Here is a 22,140-nt window from a genome sequence, read left to right as displayed (position 1 = left end):
AGTTTCAGGGCGAATTAGACTGGGTGGCTCATGTGGAAAAGAATACGTGCACAGACATTTCACCTGTTTCTACATGTGATGGTTCTGTGAGTTTAAGGTAGATCACATTTTTTGTTTCCATTTTTACAGGTTAATGAGCACTACTAAAAAGGTCCAGGTCAACATGATTCCAATGAAGTCCTTAACTCATAGCAAGTGAGCATTAACATTTCACAGTGACTTGGTGGAATAAGTGTGAAGATATAATTTCCAAGTAAAGACAACAAAAGCAAATAGGAAGTGCAAGAGAGATTCTTTCAGTAAAATGGTGAGAGGCACGTGGAACATACTCCCAGCACAGGTAGTGGAACTAGGAATTATATAAAGAGTTTCAAAAAAGACTTAAACAAATGTCTGGAAATCAAAAGGCTTTACGATAATTAGATGATGCAACAGATGTGTGGGAGGAGCCTTTTACGAACATGGATGGGGGCAGCTAGATGGTCTAATGGTCTACTCCTACCTGAGACTCTCACTACTTCACTACAGACATTAAACCAGTCCTTCAGGTCAACGCTGAAACATCTCGAGACACTATTGGAAAAGTGAAGGGAGTTTCTCCTGGTGTCAGGGATCTCTAACCAGGTCCATCAACACTAGGTGGCACTCTTGCGTGTGATCAAAAAGACAAGAAGCAGAAACAATAGAACTGCATAAATATTTAGTCTAAATTCAAAACAAAGCCAGACGCACAACTACTTTATGTATTTAGAAATACAAATTTAAACTTTTGTTGAAACTGCAGTAAATGTTGCTTGTTCTTGTTTTTATTGGGCGTGTGTGAGACGGCATCTAGCAGCAACCAATGATTGTAGACCCCTGCCTTAGATTAATGGGTCTTCCATTTTATTACTGTGTATGAGGAGTTCCTATGCACGAAATGGCTGCAAAAAGTCACAACACTCAACCCCAAATTACCTGTGAAGCAAAGCTGTCACTAGACTATTTTGTTTAGGTTAGACACACCCGGAAATTTAATGTGAACCAAACAAAACAATTGAAAGTTACCTGTGAAGCGCTTTGAGATGATCAAAGCACTCCCAAAATGCAAATATTTAATTTTATAATCTTTTGCGGAAAAAATCTGCTCAATGATTGGGAAATGAGATTAAAAGATCTGCCATGATCTAATAAACTGATGGAAAAGGATCAATGGACTGAATGGCTTTGCCCTGATGTTCCTGTCCACTCCCTCCACTCAGCAGACTTCGGCCTGCTCCATGTCCCCCGCCTCGCCCGGCCCACCCCACCATCAGTGGCCGGGCTTTCAGCCTTTGCGACTCCATCCCGCAGTCCCTTCACCTCGCTTCCTCCCTTGCCTCCTTCAAGGCCTGTCTCAAGACCCTCCATTTCAACCTCGTCTTCGGCCACCCTCCTACCCCTGCCCCCCACCCTCCCTGATCCCATCCCCCACCGCGGGTCCAAATCCCTGACTGTCCAGCGCCTTGGGACATCCTCCCGATGTGAAAGATGCCATATAATGTAATTTGTTGTTTGTTGTTATTTTACTGTTGGATTAGAGATAATACTAAAACAGGCCAACAGAGGGTGCTGCTGCATGACTCTGCTGCCCACAGTGGTAGGAAAGTCTGAGTGAAAATCCATCTAATCTACAAGGTACCAGTCAGTCCTTGATGTGGGACAGTGGGCAAGCAGATTGTCACACAAATACCCGGCTTTCCCACACGCTTAATAACAATGTGGATCGTAAGTTCCACTAAAACTACAGGCTCAGACCTGCTGCCGAGGGTGGCTGAGGGGAAAAAATAAACCTATAGCACCTGGAATGTTGAGTAACCTCACATGTAGTGACTTTTTTTGTAGACAAATGCAGCAGCCATATTTCACACAGCAATATCCCAAAAAGCAGCCATTTAAGTAGAGCATTTTTTGTTGGGTGAGGCACTGGGGGAGTAACTCCCTTCTCTTTCCCAATAACGCTATGGGGATCTTTAATGTCCACTTGAACAGGCAGCCTAAGGCCTCAGCTTAAGTTCTCATGCGAAAGATGGCATCTCAAATAATGTAGCGCTCCCACCCACAGCACCTTACTGGAATGTCAGCCTGGATCGTAAACTCAAGTCGTGACTCGGAGCTTGAACCCAGAGGTAAACATGCTACCAACTGCGCAAAACACACTAATAAGAATAATAATAATCCTTGCATTTGATATAGAGCTTTATCACATCTTTGAGACGTCTCGAAGAGCTTCACAGAATATACTATAAAGTGACTGTATGTTTTGTGAGCAAAATGCGGCAGCTATGGAATGAGTGACCAAGTTATTTTTTTGAAGCAATTATTACCCCCGGAAAAGCGATACGACAATCGACTAACAACCGGGTTCCTACTTACTGCTAGGTAAACAGAGGCGTGTGGAATAAGCAAACTTGCCCAACGTTTCGCCCTGCCTGGGAATCAGACCCAGGTCCTCTCGCTTGCGAGGCAAGCCCTCTAACCACTGAGCTACAAGGGCTCCTAACATGGAAGTGCTGTACCTATGCCTATGTGTCTCTCTCTGTGTGAGGATTAACCGTCCTGTAGTGCTGTGTACCAAGAACATTGTCCAGTTCAAAGGCTAGTCCTCCTCTTTGGTCATTTCCTCCAGGATGGACGTGAGATTATCGAGGCCCCAGAGGTACCCATCTTCCCTGTTCCCCTCCAACCATCGCAACCGGTGGTTGAGGACCTGACCTTCGGCCAGAGGTGTGGTTTTCCCGAAATCAATCATCCAGACCTTGGCTTGTTGTTTTCTGTCATGCACAAACAGCAAGGAGCTGCCAATCACCTTTGGGGAGGAACGAGACAAAAGTGGGGAATGGAGATGTCATTTTTTTCAAATCAAGCTCGCCTGAACATTTTCAAAGCAGCACTTGCATAATACTGTCCATAGCACAGAAACAGGCCATTCTGGTCATCTGACTTGATAATAATGAAATTACCCTTACATTTGAAACCGTGCTTTTCATGTCAGGAGGACTCAAAGTGTTTTACAGGAATCACTGTGTAGAGGTGTAGAGTTGTATATTTTGTTTGATGGAGTTCATGAAAGAGGACTGGCTCCCCCCCTCACATAACACACACACAGACGTATACGCACACAGCCCTCATAGGATTCCATCAAACTCTCCTTGGTTCTCATTGGATCCCATCTAGCTCCCATTGACTGCCTTCAACCCCGCCATCAAACTCCCCCACACTCTCATCAAACCATCATCAGTTCCCTGTGCCTCCTATCAAAATTGTCTGCAATATGCAGTCGCTACACTTTACAATAAATGCTGTGTAGCGTTTTGAAACATCATAAGTATCAAAATACAAAATGTATCAAAATGCAAGGGTATTGATAAAATTTGATATTATTAATATCAAATCCTAATTAGCTTCCATCAAGCTCCCACCCCATCCCCATTCCATTAGCTCCCATTGGCTTCCAGCAAGATCCAAGCACATCAGGAAGTCTGTCATTGGGCTGTGGAGAGCATGGATTTCGTAGTTTGGCAGATACTGGCTTGAAAATGATTTTTAAAGAAAATTCTTCAAGTTAAAAGACCATTGACAGGGAAACAAAAGCTTATTTGGTTATTACTAGGGACAGGTTATTAGGGACCAAATAATAATAATAATTTGACCACTCAATCCACAACTGTTTGTGGGACATTGCTGTGTGCAATTGGCTGCCGCATTTCGCCCACAAAATACAGTCAATTCACTTTACAATATATTCTGTGAAGCATTTTTGAGACATCTCAATGACATGATATATATCAAACGCAAAGATTATTATTATTATTTATAGGTCCCAAAGGGTACATTTTAAATTGCGATTTCTGTACCATTTATTAAATATCACCAATAATAATTAAGAAATGTTATTAGGTTACATTTATTCTTAACTGAGCCACTGCATCACTCACACGACCAAAATTCTTTCTAGACCTAGCCTGCAAGAATATAAGATATAATAATGTAAGATCATGCACAATTGTGAAAGAATTCTTAGATTCAGTCTTAATTTGTAAATAGTGGCGAACTCGATGATAATAATAATAATAATAATCCTTGTATTTGATAAAGCACTTTATCCCATCTTCGAGATGTCTCAAAGCACTTCACAGAATATACTGCAAAGTGAATTGACTTTATATTTTGTGCGCGAAATGCGGCAGCCAATTGCACACAACAGTGTCCCACAAACAGTCGTGGATCAATACATATTATCAAAGGAAATATTTGACTGATTTCATCAGGCATGAAAATGTTTTTAATGCATCAACAGATTATTTGTTCAATGTTGTTTGTCTCCCCATACTCCCCCTCCTATTCCCAGTCCAATGTTCAGGTTTGATTCCCAGACAGGGCGAAAACCGAGGCAAGTTTCCTTTCTCCACATGCCTCTGTTTATCTAGCAGTAAGTAGCAACCCAGTTGTTAGTCGATTGCTATCGCTTTTCCGGGGGTAATAATCCCTCAAAAAAAAAGAAAAAATTGGTCACTTAATCCACGACTGTTTGTAGGCGAAATGTGGGACACTACTGTGTGCAACTGACTTTTGCACACAAAATACAGTCAATCCACTTTACAATATTCCTGTGAAGCGTTTTGAGACATCTCAACGATGTGACAAGGCGCTATATCAAATGCAAGGATTGTTATTATGATATATTCTTTTCCCCTTCTCTAAAAGGAGTTGGGATAAAGGTGAAATTTCAGGCCTTGGGAATCAGGGGATGGGAATTTGAAAAGAAGCCTTTGGTGGTTGGTTGCCGGTGGAGGGCAGACTAGCAGCCTGACTATTAGCAGAGTTCAGAAAGCTCTCCCAGGCGTTGCTCTTTGGCCAATCTTGATGGGCGCTGGAGGTGTTACCATGGAGGCAGAGTCAAGCAACAGACAAACAGAGATTGAGAGAGTGCCAGAAGCAAAGGGAAAGAAAAACAAGCGCCCTGCTTTAAATCTTTTGCTATCTCCCCTTCAACCCCTAAATAGAAATGTGTACACAGGACCCACTACCCCTGAGTCATTCACTGCTTCCCTCCAATATTCCATATTTGACCAAAAATCTTAAGGCATTGCCACTCGTCTGACCACACAGCGCCTTTCAATTTTGTACCTTGCAGACATATAAAGGATAGAAGCCTAAGAGGATCATCAAGTCCAAATCGTGTGACATGTTAATTAACGCGCATTGAATTTAGCGATTGCCTCACCCTATCGTCTTGAACCGTCACTGTAACCCCCACACCCCACTCTCTCTCCCCTCGCCATCTTCACCTATTTCCTCACTGACCCCATCCCCTCACCCTTACTCCCTCCAATGTCCAATCCTGAACACACAGCCTCACGGGTTATATATATATATATATATTATATATATCATGGGTTTTATATGAATACCTCATGGGTTTTGAAGAAAGGTGAAACTTCCAGTGCCTCTCGGACATCCTTCAACCGGTCCAGGTACCTTCTCTATAGAGAGAGAAACATACCACATTACAATAATATAATAATAATCCTTCCATTTGGTATAGCACCTTATCACGTCTTCTAGACCTCTCAAAGCACTTCAACAACAACAACAACAAGATTCCATTTATAGAGCGCCTTTCACGTCGGGAGGACGTCCCAAGGCGCTGTACAGTTGGGTCAGGACCCGAGCATTGGGGGGAAATGGGAGGGGAGGGAAGGGAGGGAGCGAGGAGGGGAGCTGAAGGCACGGTCAAAGAAAAAGGTCTTGAGACCGGCCTTGAAGGAGGAAAGGGAGGAGGCGGTGAAGGCACTGGGGGATGGAGTTCCAGAGACTCGGGGCTGAGAGGCTGAAGGCCCGGCCACCGATGGTAGGGTGGTTGGGGTGGGGAAGGTGAAGCAGACCGCAACCAGAAGAACGGAGGGTACGGGCAGGTAGATAGGGGGATAGTGGGTCGGAGAGGTAGGAGGGAGCAAGGCCGTGAATGGTCTTGTAGGTGAGGATGAGGATCTTGAATTCGATCCTCTGGGGGATGGGGAGTCAGTGGAGGCGAGCGAGGGTGGGAGTGATGTGGTCCCGAAGCCTGGTGCGGGACAGTACAGGAGCTGCAGAGTTCTGAATGACCTGCAGCTTGTGGAGGGAGGTGCCGGGAAGGCCGACGAGGAGAGAGTTCCCGTAGTCCAGCCTTGAGGTGATAAAGGCGTGGACCAGAGTTTCAGCCGCGTGAGGGGTGAGGTAGTGCCGTAGTCTGGCGACATTCCGGAGATGATGGAAGGTGGTGCCAGTTGTGGCGCGGATATGAGGGAGAAAGGACAGCTCAGGGTCGAACAGAACACCGAGGTTCCTGACTGGCTTTGAGAGGTGGAGAGTGCAGCCTTGGATGCTGATGCTCAGCGCCTGACATGCGGAGGCGCTGACGTGAGCCAATCAGGAGGGCCTCAGTTTTACGCACGTTGAGCTGAAGAAAGTTCTCTCTCGTCCAGGACTCGATGTCGGACAGACAGCTGTCAGGACATCGGGGGTCGTGGAGTTGAGGGTAGAGGAGGAAAGGTAGAGTTGGGTGTCATCCGCATACATGTGGAAGTTAACCCCATGTCTGCGGATGATGTCACCGAGGGGGAGCATATAGAGGGTGAAGAGGAGGGGACCTCTTCACAAAATATACTGTAAAGTGAATTGACTACGGGTGAAACGCGGCAGCCAATTGCACACAGCAGTATCCTACAAACAGTCGTGGATTGAGTGACCAAATTATTATTACTTTTTTTTTCTTTTGAAGGGATTATTACCCCTGGAAAAGTGATCTGCCAATCGACTAACAATCAGATTCCTACTTACTGCTAGGTAAACAGAGGTGTTTGGAGTAAGGAAACTTGCCTGAGGCTTCGCCCTGCCCTCAATCTGGGCATTCCTCCACAATCCTCCTCCCAACCATCCCACAAGCAACAGGAATGACAAAACTCACCAGAACAACCTGGTTTCCTTTTGTGAACTCTTGAAAAGCTTCCATGATTTGAATTTTGGTTTTCGTCCTCTTAAAATCCCGGTTCACTGTCCCATCTTCATTCTGCAAATGGATTAGTTCAATAGATTGATCAATAATTTGTGAGATTCACAGAATATAACAATAAAATAATCCTTGCACTTGATAGCCTTATCATATCTTAAAGGCATCTCAAAGCGCTTGATGGAATATACTGTATAGGAAATTGTGCACCGCATTGTCCCACAAACAGCCATGGATTGAGTGACCAAATTTCTCACTTGTGAGGCGAGTGTTCTAACCACTGAGCTTCAGGACTCCAGGACAGAAGGAACTTGCAATTTTACAGCCGCTTATTACATTGAAACATCCCAAAACACTCCCAAGTAATTAAGTTTGGTCGTCACTATTTTGTAGGCAAAATTATTTTGCACCTAGCAAAGATCTCACAAGCAGCCATGAAGTGAACAATCAATTATTCTGCAGGACTGTTGGTCAGGATGCTGGGAAAACCTTGACCGACAATATCACAGGATCCCTAATGTCCACCCCAAGATGAGATCTTGTATTAATGTCTCACCCAAAAGACACCACCTTGGATAATGCAGCCCTGCCCCAGTACTGCATTGGAGTATCTGCTTAGACTGTAAGCTCAAAGTAATAATAGCTTGAACCTACAACTTTCTGACTTGAGAGAGCTGAGCTCTGTCCTCGGTTTGAGTAAATCAGGAAAGAGCGGGGTTAATGAGATCAAAGTAAATAACCATGGGCAGGGAGTTTACAATCATAGACATGATGGGCTGAATGGCCTCTTTCTTTAACAATGTTTCTAGGAAAAGTATGGAGAGGAGATAAAAACTTTAACCCCTCGCCACCCCCAGCAACCCCTCCACACACACACACACAGTCCAAGATCACTGCTCACCTCTAACTCTGGAACTGCTTGCCTCAATCCCTCTGCCTCGCCCTTTCTTTATCCATCTTTAAATCCCACTTTAAGCCCTACCTTCTTTGACTGTACCTATAGACACCTCCCTCTCCCTCTTCTCACAAGCCAGGTGGGTCGGTAACCAGGGGCGTAGATAATTGCCAAAAGAACCAGAGGGGAGATGAGAAGAATTTTTTTTTACACAAGTTGTTACGGCCTGGAATGCACTGCCTGGAAGGGTGGTGGATACCAATTCAATAACAATTTTCAAAAGGGAATTAGATAGGTACTTGAAGAGGATAAATTTGCAAGGATATGGGGTAAGAGTGGGGGAGTGGAACTAGTTGGTAGCTCTTCCAAAGAGCTGGTACAGGCACAAATGGCCTCCTTCTGCGACGTAATTTTTTTTAACTAAATGTAAGAACCCTGTCACTGTGGAGCACTCCAAGACTCTATCCTATGTGAAGGGCGTTACATAAATATATACAAGTTGGCTTTGTTGTTGATCTCCAAATAGAACAATGTTGCTAAAGAATGTCTGTCTCTTCCCCCCTCCGCATCTCCTCAAGTTTTTCATTTGAAAACATTCCCTGCTGCCTCTCAGTGTGGGTTTAAATTGGTGTGAGTTTGGCTTGCGTTCTAGTTAGGGCCCACTGTACCAGCACTTGATCTTTCAGGCACTATCAACCACAACTGCTGCCTCCAACAGCAATGCCAGCAACAGATGCTCATCAACAAGAAAGTTCAGCAGCTTGATTTTCAACAAGGAACCAAAGAGGCTTTATCCGCCAGCCAGTGGTAACCATGGAGATGGAGGGCTATCTGCAGTATGTGTGATAGTTAGGGTTCTCATGGCGATGGAGGGAGGGGGTTAATAGTTAATTCTCCAGATTAGTTGGTCATTCACCTCTTGGATGTGACTACTGCACGCAAAATGGTCTTTAAGATTCTGAAGGAAATAAATAATGTAGTGCATAAGCTGTTTTATCTTGTACTGAACAGTAGAACCAGAGGACACGTCCTGCGGTTGAAGGGGGAATAAATTCAGAACTAATCTGTGGAAACACTTCTTCAGTGAGCGAGTAGTAAACATATGGAACAGACTCCCTAGGTAGACGGTGGAAGCAGAAAATGTAATTGCTTCAAGAACAAATTAGATATATTTCTGCTAGAAAATAATATCTGGAAATACAGTATATAGTTTGGGACACGACCTGTCAAGTGACTGCCAGGATAGTGGAAGGCGAACCAGATGGACCTTGGTCTTCTTTCGCCGAGCAAGTTCTTATGTTCTTATATGATCTAAAATGACTGCTGTGTCTTACCTCCCAAAATAATCACTAGCCTTGACAGGAATTACTGGAAAGCACTTTAATATGTATAGTGACTAATGAGGCAGTATATAACAAGTTCCTCTGAGCAGGCAGACCAGACCTTGGATTAAGGTCTCATCTGACGGTCAGCATTTCGGACAATACAGCACTCTCCAACAATACTGCAATGGAGTGTCACGCTGTACTGTCAACCTAAAGATCCCAACGTGGGGCTTGGACCTACAGCCATATAATAATCCTTGCATTTGATATAACGCCTTATCACATCTTCTAGATGTCTCAAAGCACTTCACAGAATATACTGTACAGTGAATTGACTGTACATTTTGTGGGCGAAACACAGTGTCCCACAAACAGTCATGGATTGAGTGACCAAATTATTATTATTATTATTTTTTGAAGGGATTTTTACTCCTGGAAAAGCGATCTGCCAATCGACTAACAACCGGGTTCCTACTTACTGCTAGGTAAACAGAGGCGTGTGGAGTAAGAAAACTTGCCCAATGTTTCGCCCTCCCTGGGAATCGAATCCAGGTCCTTTCGCTTGCCTAGCTTGCAAGCACATTACAGACCTGGCCAAGCTGAGCAGTGGTCACACTTACTTTGACCCCTTCAATTCTGAAGCCGTAGGTGGCCGTGGAGCTGATCGTCTCTCGCCATTGCATGTAGCGGGGCTTGGTGACGGCTCGCAGCCTCTGCTCTTCCTCTGTTGGGGCCTCAGGATCAACCTCCACCATCTTTTGATACATGTCCTTCCTTAGGCACGGCTTCTTCCTGGCCTTCGCAAGCTCCTCCTCCAGGTATGTCCTGCAGAGCCAAGCAGGGTCAGAACACTTGAAATAGGGTAACTCGAAAAGGGAACAGGTGTGTGGCAGAGAAAAATAATCCTTGCATTTAATGGAGCAACTATAACGGCAAGGCATTTCAGAGTACTTCACAGGTAATTGCTGTCAATTGTGGAAACTGTATATTTGGAGACAAAACACCATAGGCAACCTTGCACAACAAACTTTCGCAAACAGAAGTAATAATTAATTGATACTAATTATTAATAATGATTTGGACACTCAATCCACGACTATTTGTGGGACACTGCTGTGCGCAATTGGCTGCCGCATTTCGCCCACAATATATACAGTCAATTCATTTTACAGTATATTCTGTGAAGAGTTTTGAGGTGTCTCGAAAACATGACAAGCCACTATGTCAAATTCAAGGATTATTATTATTATAACTGGTGTGCAGTTGAATTTATTTAGAGGATTGCTGGCCAAGACCCTGGGAGAAACTTTCCTTTTTCTTCAAAAGCATGACCGGATCTTTAACATCCACCTGAACAGGCAGCCAAGACCTCAGGACTAACAGCCTGGTCTAAGTTGAGGCTTGAACCCAAATCTCTCTGACCCAGAATGAAAGTGCTAGAGACTCAGGCGAGATAAAACGTAAAATATCATATTGGCGCATATTGGCACTAGGGAGACAGTGGAAGCAAAAACTGTTGTTTGTTTTGAGAACAAATTAGATAGATTTCTGGTAGAAAATAGTATCTGGGGATACAGTACATAGTTTGGGACACAACATGTCAAACAACTGCCAGGTTGATGGAAGGTGAACTAGATGGACCTTGGTCTTCTTCGCCCAGAAAATTCTTATGTTCTTATGTTCTTACACAGTAGCATGTGCTTGACACATTAAAAGGTGGTTATTCGGCAGACAATTGACTGAGCTGAGTTGATGTTGAATTCTCAACACAGATTAATTTGAATGCTCCCAGACGGGCACTCACCTCACGCCCATCTTGCAGTCCATGACACAGGGGAGGTCGAACTCGGAGAGCAGGTCATCCATCTGGTTGTACCTCTCGCCGTCCTTCTCCACGTCGCCATGGTAACCTGGCACATATGGCTTCAGAGGGTCTCTCATTAGCCGGTCGAGACAGCGCTGCTCGCATTCACAATGCTTCTTCAGGATCTTACCATTGGCCCCGGCCTTGAAGCTGCCTGTGTACAAAGAGGGCAATCACCCACAGCACGGGGCAAGAGAGAGAGAGGTCAGAACAGCGATCAGGATACACCACAACAAGAACACCCTGCTTTTATATAACAATAATAATAATAACAATAAAAACGATAATGATAATAATCCTCGCATTTGATACAGTGCCTTTTCCCATCTTCGAGACGTCTCAAAGCGCTTCACAGCATATACTGTAAAATGAATTGACTGTATATTTTTCGCCCTTCACGTGGATTAGCATCCCTGAGCCTGACCCCGAGCCGGGGGAGAGGGGATGATGTGGCCGTAGGCACGGTCAAAGAGAAAGGTCTTCAGGTGCAAAAGAAAATGGAGGAGGAGGCAAAAGGTGGGATCCAAACCTGGTTTGAGAGTGCCTTTCCCCCCAACAACAACATCAACAACAAATGACATTTGTATAGAAGGGCAGCCAAAGGCACGGTAGAAGAGGAGGATCTTGAGACGTGCCGTGAAGGAGACAAGGGAGGGAGCAAGGCGAAGGGATTGTGGGATGGAGTTCCAAAGGGTGGAGACAGAGTGGCTAAAGGCCCGACCGCCGGTGGTGAGGGGCGGGCCAGGTGGGAAACGTGCAGCGGAGGGAGTGGACAGATTGATATGGGGTTAGCAGGTCACAGAGGTAGGAATGAGCAAGGCCCTGGAGAGCTTTTAAGACGAGGATGAGGATTTTGAACTCTATCCTCTGGGGGATGGGGAGCCATTGGAGCCGGGCGAGGGTGGGGGTGATGGGTTCACGGAGCCTGGTGTGGGATTACGAGATGGCACAGTACTCACCTGCATGTCCCGCTAGCTGTATCCATGGGTAGCGCTTTCTGAAGGACATAACAAGCGGCGACCATTGCACCACGTTCTTGATCTTCCTCCATGATTTACTCTGAACAGAAAGAGATAACTGTTAAGCAAACCACCATAGGCATTGCCCTACAACATGTTACACTAACACCAGGGAGCAACCACTCTGGGCACAAACAGCCTCCAACATCTGATTTGGCACCAGAGACAAATGAAACCTGGCACCAACACCCTGCAATGCTGATATGGTGATATGCTACCAGGAGCTGCTTTTGTTTTTGCTCAGCCTTTTTTGTTTTGTCTGACACATGCGGAAACCCATCACCGTGCTTAAGACTATCCAAACAAAGTTGAGGTTTCCCTGCATCCCACCTACACATGGAAATCCCAGAGATAGATTGTTGGAATGGAATGCGCACTCTCTCCCTGGAGGGACACATCCTGTTTACCTAATTTTGGAAAGTATTAGGCACAGGTTGGCAAGAGCCAAGGCTTGGGGACCCCAGAGTGTGCGTTGGGGTAACTGCTGGAGTCTAACCAGCTAAAACCGCATAGCTTGCCATTGATATTGCTGTCTGGCAAGGTTTCCCACTGCTTGTCCAGCTAGGACCACCCTAGGGCTTTGGCTTACAGGGTTAGCAGGAGCTGAGTGGGATGACTCCCTGCCCCAGTGACTGGTCTGCCCTTCCAAGTCCTGCCGATGAGCCAGAAAACTGCTGAGCTGGCAGCCACACCTGCAACACTTGACATTGGCACAGGCAGCAATAAACCTGGCATTTACATAAGCAAATGCCCATAAGCCCAGAAACAGCTGGTGACAAGTTTATAATAATAATCCTTGCATTTGATATAGCGCCTTATCACGTCTCAAGACGTCTCAAAGCTCTTCACACAATATATACTGTAAAGTGAATTGTGAATTGTGGCAATTTAACTTGTGCGGTAGCCAACTGCATGCAGCAGTGTCCCACAGACAGCCAAGGATTGAGTGACCAAATTATTTATTTACTTTCAAGGGATCATTACCCCCGGAAAAGTGATCTGCCAATCGACTAACAACTGGGTTCCTACTTACTGCTAGGTAAACAGAGACATGTGGAGCAAGGAAACTTACCCAAAGTTTCACATTGCCTGGGAATCAAACCCAGGTCCTCTTGCTTGGAAGCGAGTGCTCTAACCACTAAGCTACAGGACTCCACGATCACTGGTAACTAGGGCGTCAATACTCAAAAAAGTTGCTTTGTGTAAATTAGGTAGGTAAATCAGGAATGTTCATTCTCTGGAGGGGATCTCAGTGTCTTTGGATCCAGCTTGTCTCCATGTGCAAAGCTTCACTAACCGTCTGCTCAGGTACCAAGCGCTTAGCTCTAAATATTCAAATAGTGCAGTTAGACATGTTTAATCTGTTTTCCCACGACGCATTTTTGCCGGGATGTCTGCCAGTGAAAGCCAACTGCAATACAATACAATGCCATTTATTTAGGGTGAAGTGCTTCACAATAGGAAACTGTCCCTCTATCATACACACACAGACTCTCACTCTCTTTCTCACACGCACACAGACTCTCTCTATTGCTGATAAACACACACTCTTTCTCTGATACACACAGCATCTCTTCCACACACATACCCTCTTTCACACACATGCAAGGACACCAACTTTTCCCTCTCTCCGATACACATACACACCCTTTCTCACACACACTCTCTCACACACACACCCTCTCTCATACTCATACCAAACACACAAACACTATCTCTGATACACACACACACACCCTCTCTCACACACATGCATGGACACCAACCCTCTATCTCTTTCCCTCTCTCTGTCTCTCTCTCTCACACACACACACACACACTATCCAGTCTTGTTCCAGCCTTAAGGCTGAGGTGGTTTTGGATGGAAGTTACTGTGGGGGTTGGGAGGCAGAGGGTGTTCAGTTATTTGGCACCATGAGCCGAAGGGTCACTTTAACCCACAATAAAAGGAGTTACAGCAGCTCTGGTTCGTTGCCCAGTCATCAGCGTCCAACTAAACTTAACTCAAGCCAACCTTACAGCGACAGTGTACCAAACTGCACAATCACACAGCTTCCAAAACAACAACAATAAAATTACATTCATATAGCGCCTTGTACATTATTAAGAACATTCTATACCAGAAAAAAACTCTAATTAGAAGGAGGGAAAAGTTCTGTTTTAAGATTATCTTTTTAACAAAAATGATCTCAAAACCGAGAAAAAAATATTCATAATCATAATAATGCTGTCACTCAATCCACAACTGTTTGTGGGACGCTGCTGTGCGCCCACAAATATAAAGTCAATTCACTTTACAGTATATCCTGTGAAGCGCTTCAAGACCTGCAAGGATTATTATTATTTTTGTACCTCCCCCTCCACCATTGTCTTCTCCACCTCCTTTCCTGTAGCCAATGACTTGTCTTTGTACTAGCAGGACCCAGCCCTTCTGAAACAGAATTGGTTTCAGCCCCCTGCCCACCTTACGAATACGCCACCTTTATGTTCATATTCACCCCACCCTGCTCAGTCTTATTTCCCCCTGCATTCTCTGTTCAGACAGCACTTAACGCACCCCCACCAGCAACTGAGTGCCAGCTGCCAAGTATAGAGGGGGTCTTTTAACCTTTATTACAACGCTCCGAGACGCTGCCCTGCGTGAAGGGCGCTGTATCAATGCAAGTTGTTGTGTTGTCGGGTGACATAGTCCCAGCTGAATAACTCAGTACTTTTGAGGGGCGAGGTGGAAAGAAAGGGAGGCTGGACTCTGCAAACATTCACAGTCACCGATTCATAGAAGAAGGACGAGATTAGAAACTGACCATGCTAATGAAAACAAAGCCACATTCATACATAATCAATGACAACAAGAGTGCTTGTCAGGACTGGTTCAGTTTAGTGAGGGCAGCTCGTCTAGAGTTTTGGATGTTAAACTCAGGAAAGAGTTGGGAGCTGGAGAGCACCTTAATGCCTTATTAATAATAATAATAATAACCCTTACATTTGGTGTAGCATCTTTCAAGTTTTGGGGAAATTTCAAAACATTTCAAACGATTTACTGTAAAGTGCAGTGACTGTGTTGCACTGTGTGATTGTTGGCAAATGTGGCAACCAATTAGCACACAGTAATGATAAGTAATAATCCTTGCATTTGATATAGTGCTTTAGCTTGACTGCCTCAAGAAAGAGCTATGTTTCTTTTTAACACCAAACTGATTGATCCCACGGAAACGTCTCGGGAGTGCTACACATGCAGTTATTGTCGAGCGTTTTTTTTTGTAAGAACCAAATGCAGCAACCATTTCGCACACAGCACAGGTCCCACAGACAGACAGACAGAGATTCAGACAGCCGTGAGGTGAATACCTGATGGTAACGAGGTCACGTATCACCCATGACCATGATTGGACAAGGAGAACAAACGTAATGAGCTTGATTTAGATATCCTGTTGGGTAGGAAATAATCTAATTAAATAATAATCCTTGCATTTGATATGATAATAATCCTTGCATTTGATATAGCGCTTTTCACGTCTTCTAGACGTCTCAAAGCGCTTCACAGAATAGACTGTAAAGTGAATTGACCGTATATTTGTGGGCGAAATGCGGCAGCCACTTGCGCACAGCAATGTCCCACAAACAGTCGTAGATTGAAAATGACCAATTTTATTATTGTTTTTTGTTTTGGAGGATTATTATTAGGCTCTGTGTGGAGTAAGGAAACTTGCCCAAGGTTTCGCCCTCTGCCTGGAATTGAACTCAGGTCTCTCACTTGCAAAGTGAGTGCTCTAACCACTGAGCTACAGGACTCCATCTCTGGGGTTTCCATGTGTAGGTGGAATACTTGGAATTCTCAGCCTTGGAGACTCTTAAGCACGGCGATGGGTTTCCGCATCAGACACTCGACTGACCAAAAAAACTGCATTGTCGGAGGTGTCATCCTTCATTTGACACTTTAATGTGACAACCCGTCTGCCTGTTCAGGTGATAAACACCTTGCGATACTATTGGAAAAGAGAAGGGAGTTTCTCCAGGTGTCCTGGCTAAATTGGTCATTGACCACATGGGTACAGTGCAATAAATGTCTGCTTAAAAAAGCACTGATTTATAATATTATAATAATAATTCTTGCATTTGATAAAGTAACTTATTTTGTCATCGAAACGTCTCAAAGATCTTCACAGGATTTTGCTGTGAGGAGTAGTGATGTGTATTTGTAGGCAAATGTGGCAGCCAATTTGTGCACAACTGTGTCCCACAAATAGCTATATAGGGGAGACCAATTTTATTTGATGGCTTGTTGGCCAGGACACAGGGAGAAACTCCCTTCTCTTTTTGAACACTTGCCTACTAATTCCATGATAATAATTTTGTGATGCTTCGAAGTGATAGGGAGCTAATGAAAAATGCACAACTTTTCTTACCCTATCAGACAAATATCTCCTGTCAAACTCTGGTGGAGCTATTATTGGTTTAGCTAAATAGCAAGGATTGTTTGCAGTCTGTAAACACGGCAAGTTAATTGCAAGCGCACACACACAAGCACATCAAAAGCATGACTGCATCTGCAGGGAAGGAACATGCAAAACACACACACACACACACACCCTTAGCCGAGATCCAGACACTGTCACTTTTTCCATCACTGCTCTTTTGCACTGTAGGTCTCGTGCCTCGAACAGCTTCCAGCCCCACCCCCACACAGCTCGTGACAATGCCTTTGGCGGAGAGCCAAGTGCAGACTCAAGAGCATGCAAAGGGCTCCTCAGACATGGCTCTAAAAGGGTGGGGGGGGAACCTTAACGCGGTTGATAGAATGTTAAGAGATTTAAATGAGATTGAGAAAGCAAACCCAGAATGATGATTTCAAACCCACCCCAGATGCAGCGGAACGAAAAGGCTCATCTTTAAGGGTTGTGAAGGGCAAGTACAGTACATACCTTTTTTTTCAAAAGAAAGGTAAAAATAATCAAAATGTGGTCACTCAATCATAGAATCCTAGAATCCTAGAATTATACAGCACAGAAAGAGGCCATTCGGCCATCGTGTCTTTGCCGGATCTTTTAAAAGAGCTATCCAAATCAATCCCACTCCCTGCAAATTTGTCCTCCCCAAATAATTATCTTCTCTCTTAAAAGGTGTTATCGAATTGGCTTCCAACACCCTTTCAGACAACGCATTCCAGATCTGAACACATCGCTGTGTGCAAAAATTTCTCCTCACTTCCCCTCTGTTTCTTTTAACTATTTAAAATCAGTGTCCTCGGGTTACTCACCCACCCGCCAGTGGAAATAGCTTTAATAATAGGAAGACAATAGAATTGGTATTCTACAAGGATATAAAGAATATGGTCAAATGGGCCAAAGGGCCTGCTCCATGTCCCTTGCCCATCCCAGCATCGGTGGTCGGGCCTTCAGCCTCTCTGCCTCCCTCCTTTGGAACTCCATTCCACATTCCCTTCGTCTCGCTCCCTCCCTTGCCTCCTTCAAGGCACATCTCAAGACCCTCCTCTTCGACCGTGCCTTCGGTCACCCTCCAAACCCCACCCTCCCTGCCCTCCACCCCTCCTGATCCCAACCCCCAGCTTGGGTCAAAATCCCTGACTGTCCAGCACCTCCACACGTCCTCCAACATGAAAGGCATGGTGTAAATGTCATTTGTTGTTGTGCGTGGACTTTCACAATCTGCGCTGTTTACAAGAGTAGAGAGGAGTTTCTCCCAGTGTCCTGACTGATCATATCCCCTCTCTCATGAACAAATTCACCAAAAGAGGCTTTGTTTTTGTGGTGTTAGGTTTTCCACTCTTTGGTGAGCTTTTCAGGCTGTATTTCTTGGCACATTGGGCAGGGGAGCCTGTGTTTGCAACCCTGAAAGGTGCAATGGACAAAAAATCACCATTAAAATATACAGTCAATTAACTTTACAGTATATTCTGTGAGGCACTTTGAGACGTAATGAGGCGCTATATCAAATGTAAAGATTATTATTTATGCAGGAGTTTCTCTCAATGTGCCCGATTGATATTCTTCTCTCATACGAAAAGTCTTACATTGTCCTCTTTGCCTGTTCGAGGATACACTGTGTGTTGTGTGTGTGTTTCTGTCTGTCTGCCTCTTATCAGAGCCATCCACTTTATCCTCCCTGGTCTATATTAAGATTTGCGGTTCCCTCTAAACTGAAGCGATTAGGCTCAGCATTTCCATACTGATATCCAGGTTCATTTGCATTGCAAACCAAGCTTATTGCCTTCCAATCTGTGTCTAGCCACAAAGTCAAATGGAAATGTGCTGTAAGTCAGGAAGGATGGGGGTGAGAAGGCGAGTTCATTGGAGATATAGATTGACTTGTTTTTTNCTCTTCCATCTCCAAAAAGCCTTTGTCTCCCTTTTCCTTCCACTGGAGCGGTGGGGGTGGGTGACGGCAGTTGCAATTCCGCAGCAGCCTACAATGCCTCTTTCCAAGGAGCCAATATTCATGTATGAGCTTTTGCATGAGTGGTCAGTATCAACTTAAGGAACATGTTAAGAAATTCTACAAACTTTACACCATATTTGTAATTGTTGAGTCAGGTATGTTCTTTGACCTGATTCCCAGAGGCTCAGTGTTGAGAAGGAATCAAAATGTCCATAAACTCTCGTTCATAGACCTGCACACCTTCCAACTTGCCCGCCTGTTGCCTTTAGCAATTCCCTGTCAGAATTCGTGGAATCCTGTACCTCAGTGGTTAGAGCACTCACCTCGCAAGCGAGTGACTTGGGTTCGATTCCCAGCAGGGAAAATGTTGGGCAAGTTTGCTTACTCCAAATGACTCTGTTTACCTAGCAATAAGTAGGAACCCAGTTGCTAGTCGATTGGCGGATCGCTTTTCTGGGGATAATAATCCTTCCAAAAAAAAACATGATAATTTGGTCACTCCTTTTATGGGTGTGTGGGACACTGCTTCCGCATTTCGCCCGGAAATATACAGTCAATTCACTATACAGTATATTCTGTGAAGCACTTTGAGATATCTAGAAGATGTGAAAAGCGCTATATCAAATGCAAGGATTATTATTATCATAATTATAGAATTCATCAAATATGGCTCTCTTCCATCACCGGGAAACAGGAGGCATGAAAGAATGGATAGATAGTTAAATTAATTGATTAGAAAGAACTTGTATTTTTATAATAATAATAATTCTTGCATTTGATATAGCACCTTATCAAGTCTTTGAGACGTCCCAAAACACTTCACAAAATACTCTGTAAAGTAATTGTAAATATATTTTGTGGGCAAAACCCAGCAGCCAATTATGCAAAGCAGTGTCCCACCAACAGTCATGGATTGAGTGACATAATTATTTATTTGTTTATTTATTTTTAAGGGTTTATTACCCCTGGGGAAAAAAAATCTCCACTAGACTAACAACCAGTTTCCTACTTACTGCTAAGTAAACAGAGTCATGTGGAGTAAGGAAACTTGCCAAACGTTTCGCCCTGCCTGGGAATCAAACCCAGGTAAAGGAATTATAGAATTACACAGCACAGAAGGACCCATTCGGACCATCGTGTCTGTGCCGGCTCTTTGAAAAGAGCTATCCAATTCAATCCCACTCCCTCGCTCTCTCCCCATAGCCCTGCAAACTTGTCCTCCCCAAATAATTATCTACTTCTCTCTTAAAAGTTGTTATCGAATCGACTTCCACCAGCCTTTCAGGCAACGCATTCCAGATCCGAACAACTCACTGTGTGAAAATATTTCTCCTCACCTCCCCTCTGTTTCTTTTAACAACTATTTTAAAATTGTCCTCGGGTTACTGACCCACCTGGCAATGGAAATAGTTTCTCCTTGTTCACCCTATCGAATCCCCTCATAATTTTGAAACCTTCTCTACTCCAAGGTGAATAATCCCAGCTTCTCTAGCCTCTCCTGATAACTGAAGTCCCTTATTCCTGGCACCATGCTTTGCACTCTCTCCATTTCTTCACATCCTTCCTAAAGTGTGGTGCCCAGGACTGAACACAGTCTCTAGTTGAGGACTAACCAGTGTTTTATAAATGTTCATCATAACTTCCTGACTTTTGTATTCTATGCCACTATTTATAAAGCCCAGTATCCCGTATGCTTTTTTAACAGCTTTATCTACCTGTCCTGCCATCTTCAAAGATTTACTTATATGAACCCCCAGGTCTCTCTGTTCCTTTACCCTTTTAAGATTGTATCATCAGCTTATATCGCCTCTCCTCATACTTCATCCCAAAATGCATCAATTCGTATTTCTCCACATTAAACTTCATCTGCCACATGTCTGCCCATTTTACCAGTCTGTCTATGTCCTCTTGCAGTCTACTAGTATCCTCATCAATGTTTACTATTTTCTCTAGCTTAGTATCATCTGCAAACTTGGAAATTGTACTCCAAATACCCAAATCCAATTTATATAGATCAAAAACAGTAGTGGTCCCAATACTGACCACTGCGGGACACCACTGCACACTTCCCTCCAGTCAGAAAAGTAACCTTTCACCACCACTCTCTACTTTCTGTCTCCCAGCCAGTTCTGTGTCCAGGCTGCCACTGTCCCTTAATACCGTGGGCTTCCATTTTGCTTACAAGTCTTCTATGTGGCACTATATCAAACGCCTTTTGAAAATCCATATAAACGACATCAATTGCACTACCTTCATCCACCCTCTCTGGCCTGTAGTTCCCAGGTTTATCCTTCGTCCCTTTTTGTACAGGTTAGTAACATTTGTAACTCTCCAGTCCCTTGGAACCAACCTGGTGTCCAAGGAGGGTTCAAGCGGAGTCAGGAGTGGAGTCAGGAGAGCGCGAGGCGAGGCCGAGGCCTAGCTGCAGCTATAAAGCCCAGCCGGGTGAGGAGCCACTCAATCGGGAGTGGGGTCAGGAGAGCGAGGGGGAGCAGGTAGGTGATGGGGTGGCACTGATTCACAAAGTCACAGTTAAAACAACAACAATGGCCTGGCAGCCTCTGTCACTGCCATCCCAGCCCTGACCACACAGCCTGAGGGCTGATGCTGTCCCGCTGATCGCTCGCTCCCGGTTTCTGTGTGCACATCTTGGCTGCTGCCCTAACCCGAGCCTCCCCCTCCCCCTCCCCTCTAAATGTCTCTCCTCCCAACCCCAGAGCAGCAACCCCAAGTGTCCCATCATTCACTCCCTCCGCACAACCGCCTCCTTGAGGCAAACACAACTTCCCCCTCCCTCATACGTACCCTCCCCAACTCTCCACTTAGACCACTCTCCACACCATCTCTCCTGTACACCCAAAAATCCTCTCCGTATCAATCTCTGCTCCCTCTCCTCCCTCCAGCAAACCCACCCGCATTTCCCTCCAAAATGACCGTTCCCTCTCAAACAAAGCCCTCACCATCCATGACCTCGTCCTGGATGAGCACCTTGACATTCTTGGACTCACCAACACCTGGCTCTCCCCCAATGACTCCACCCCTACTAATGGAAGCCTCCCTTCCAGGCTATACCTTCCACCACACACCCCCGTCCAAACCAACGTGGCGGCAGGGTGGCCTTCATTTCCAAAGCCTCCCTTGGTCTTATCCCCTACTCCTCTGGCTGCTTCCCCTCCTTCAAGCACCTCACCCTCTTCCACCCCTCTCTGCCATTGAAAATCCTCCTCGTCTACCGCCCCCCACCCCAAGCCCTCCAGCTCCTTCCACACAGACATCTCTACTCTCCTCTCTTCCCTGTCCCTCTGCTCCGAACTCCTGCTCATAATGGGCGATTTCAACCTCCACCTGAACTCCCCTTGCACCACTTCTGCAAACTTCACTGCCCTCCTCTCTCCCTAAACCTCACACTCCACATAAATTCACCCACTCACAATCGTGGTCATGCCCTTGACCTCGTTATCACCCACAGCCTTGACATTTCCGACCTTAGCATAGTGGACAAGGCCATCTCAGACTACTTCCTCATCTCCTTCGCCTCTCACATCCATATCTCCTCCACCAAGCCCTCAACCATCCTCTACCGCCCTTGGAAAAGGCTACCCCCTGAGACCCTCACAAAGGCCCTCACATCA

General features: G+C 45.0%; 1 protein-coding gene across 1 annotated transcript in view; it reads right to left on the bottom strand.

The window, feature by feature from the left end:
* Nucleotides 1-2,475: 2,475 nt before the first annotated feature.
* itpkb (inositol-trisphosphate 3-kinase B) overlaps nt 2,476-22,140 on the bottom strand; it is a 39,317-nt gene continuing 19,652 nt past the window's right edge. The window contains exons 2-7 of the mRNA XM_007907202.2: nt 12,053-12,152; nt 11,034-11,247; nt 9,850-10,054; nt 6,968-7,069; nt 5,433-5,504; nt 2,476-2,827 (exon numbers count right to left, since the gene is read on the bottom strand). Coding sequence (XP_007905393.2) covers nt 2,618-2,827; nt 5,433-5,504; nt 6,968-7,069; nt 9,850-10,054; nt 11,034-11,247; nt 12,053-12,152 — 903 coding nt within the window. The 3' untranslated portion in view covers nt 2,476-2,617. The remainder of the gene's footprint in view (nt 2,828-5,432; nt 5,505-6,967; nt 7,070-9,849; nt 10,055-11,033; nt 11,248-12,052; nt 12,153-22,140) is intronic.

Source organism: Callorhinchus milii, unplaced genomic scaffold, assembly GCF_018977255.1.
Source record: "Callorhinchus milii isolate IMCB2004 unplaced genomic scaffold, IMCB_Cmil_1.0 Scaffold3, whole genome shotgun sequence".
NCBI lineage: Eukaryota > Metazoa > Chordata > Chondrichthyes > Chimaeriformes > Callorhinchidae > Callorhinchus > Callorhinchus milii.
Note: the sequence above shows the minus strand (reverse complement) of the source record. Positions and strands in the feature narration are given on the sequence as shown.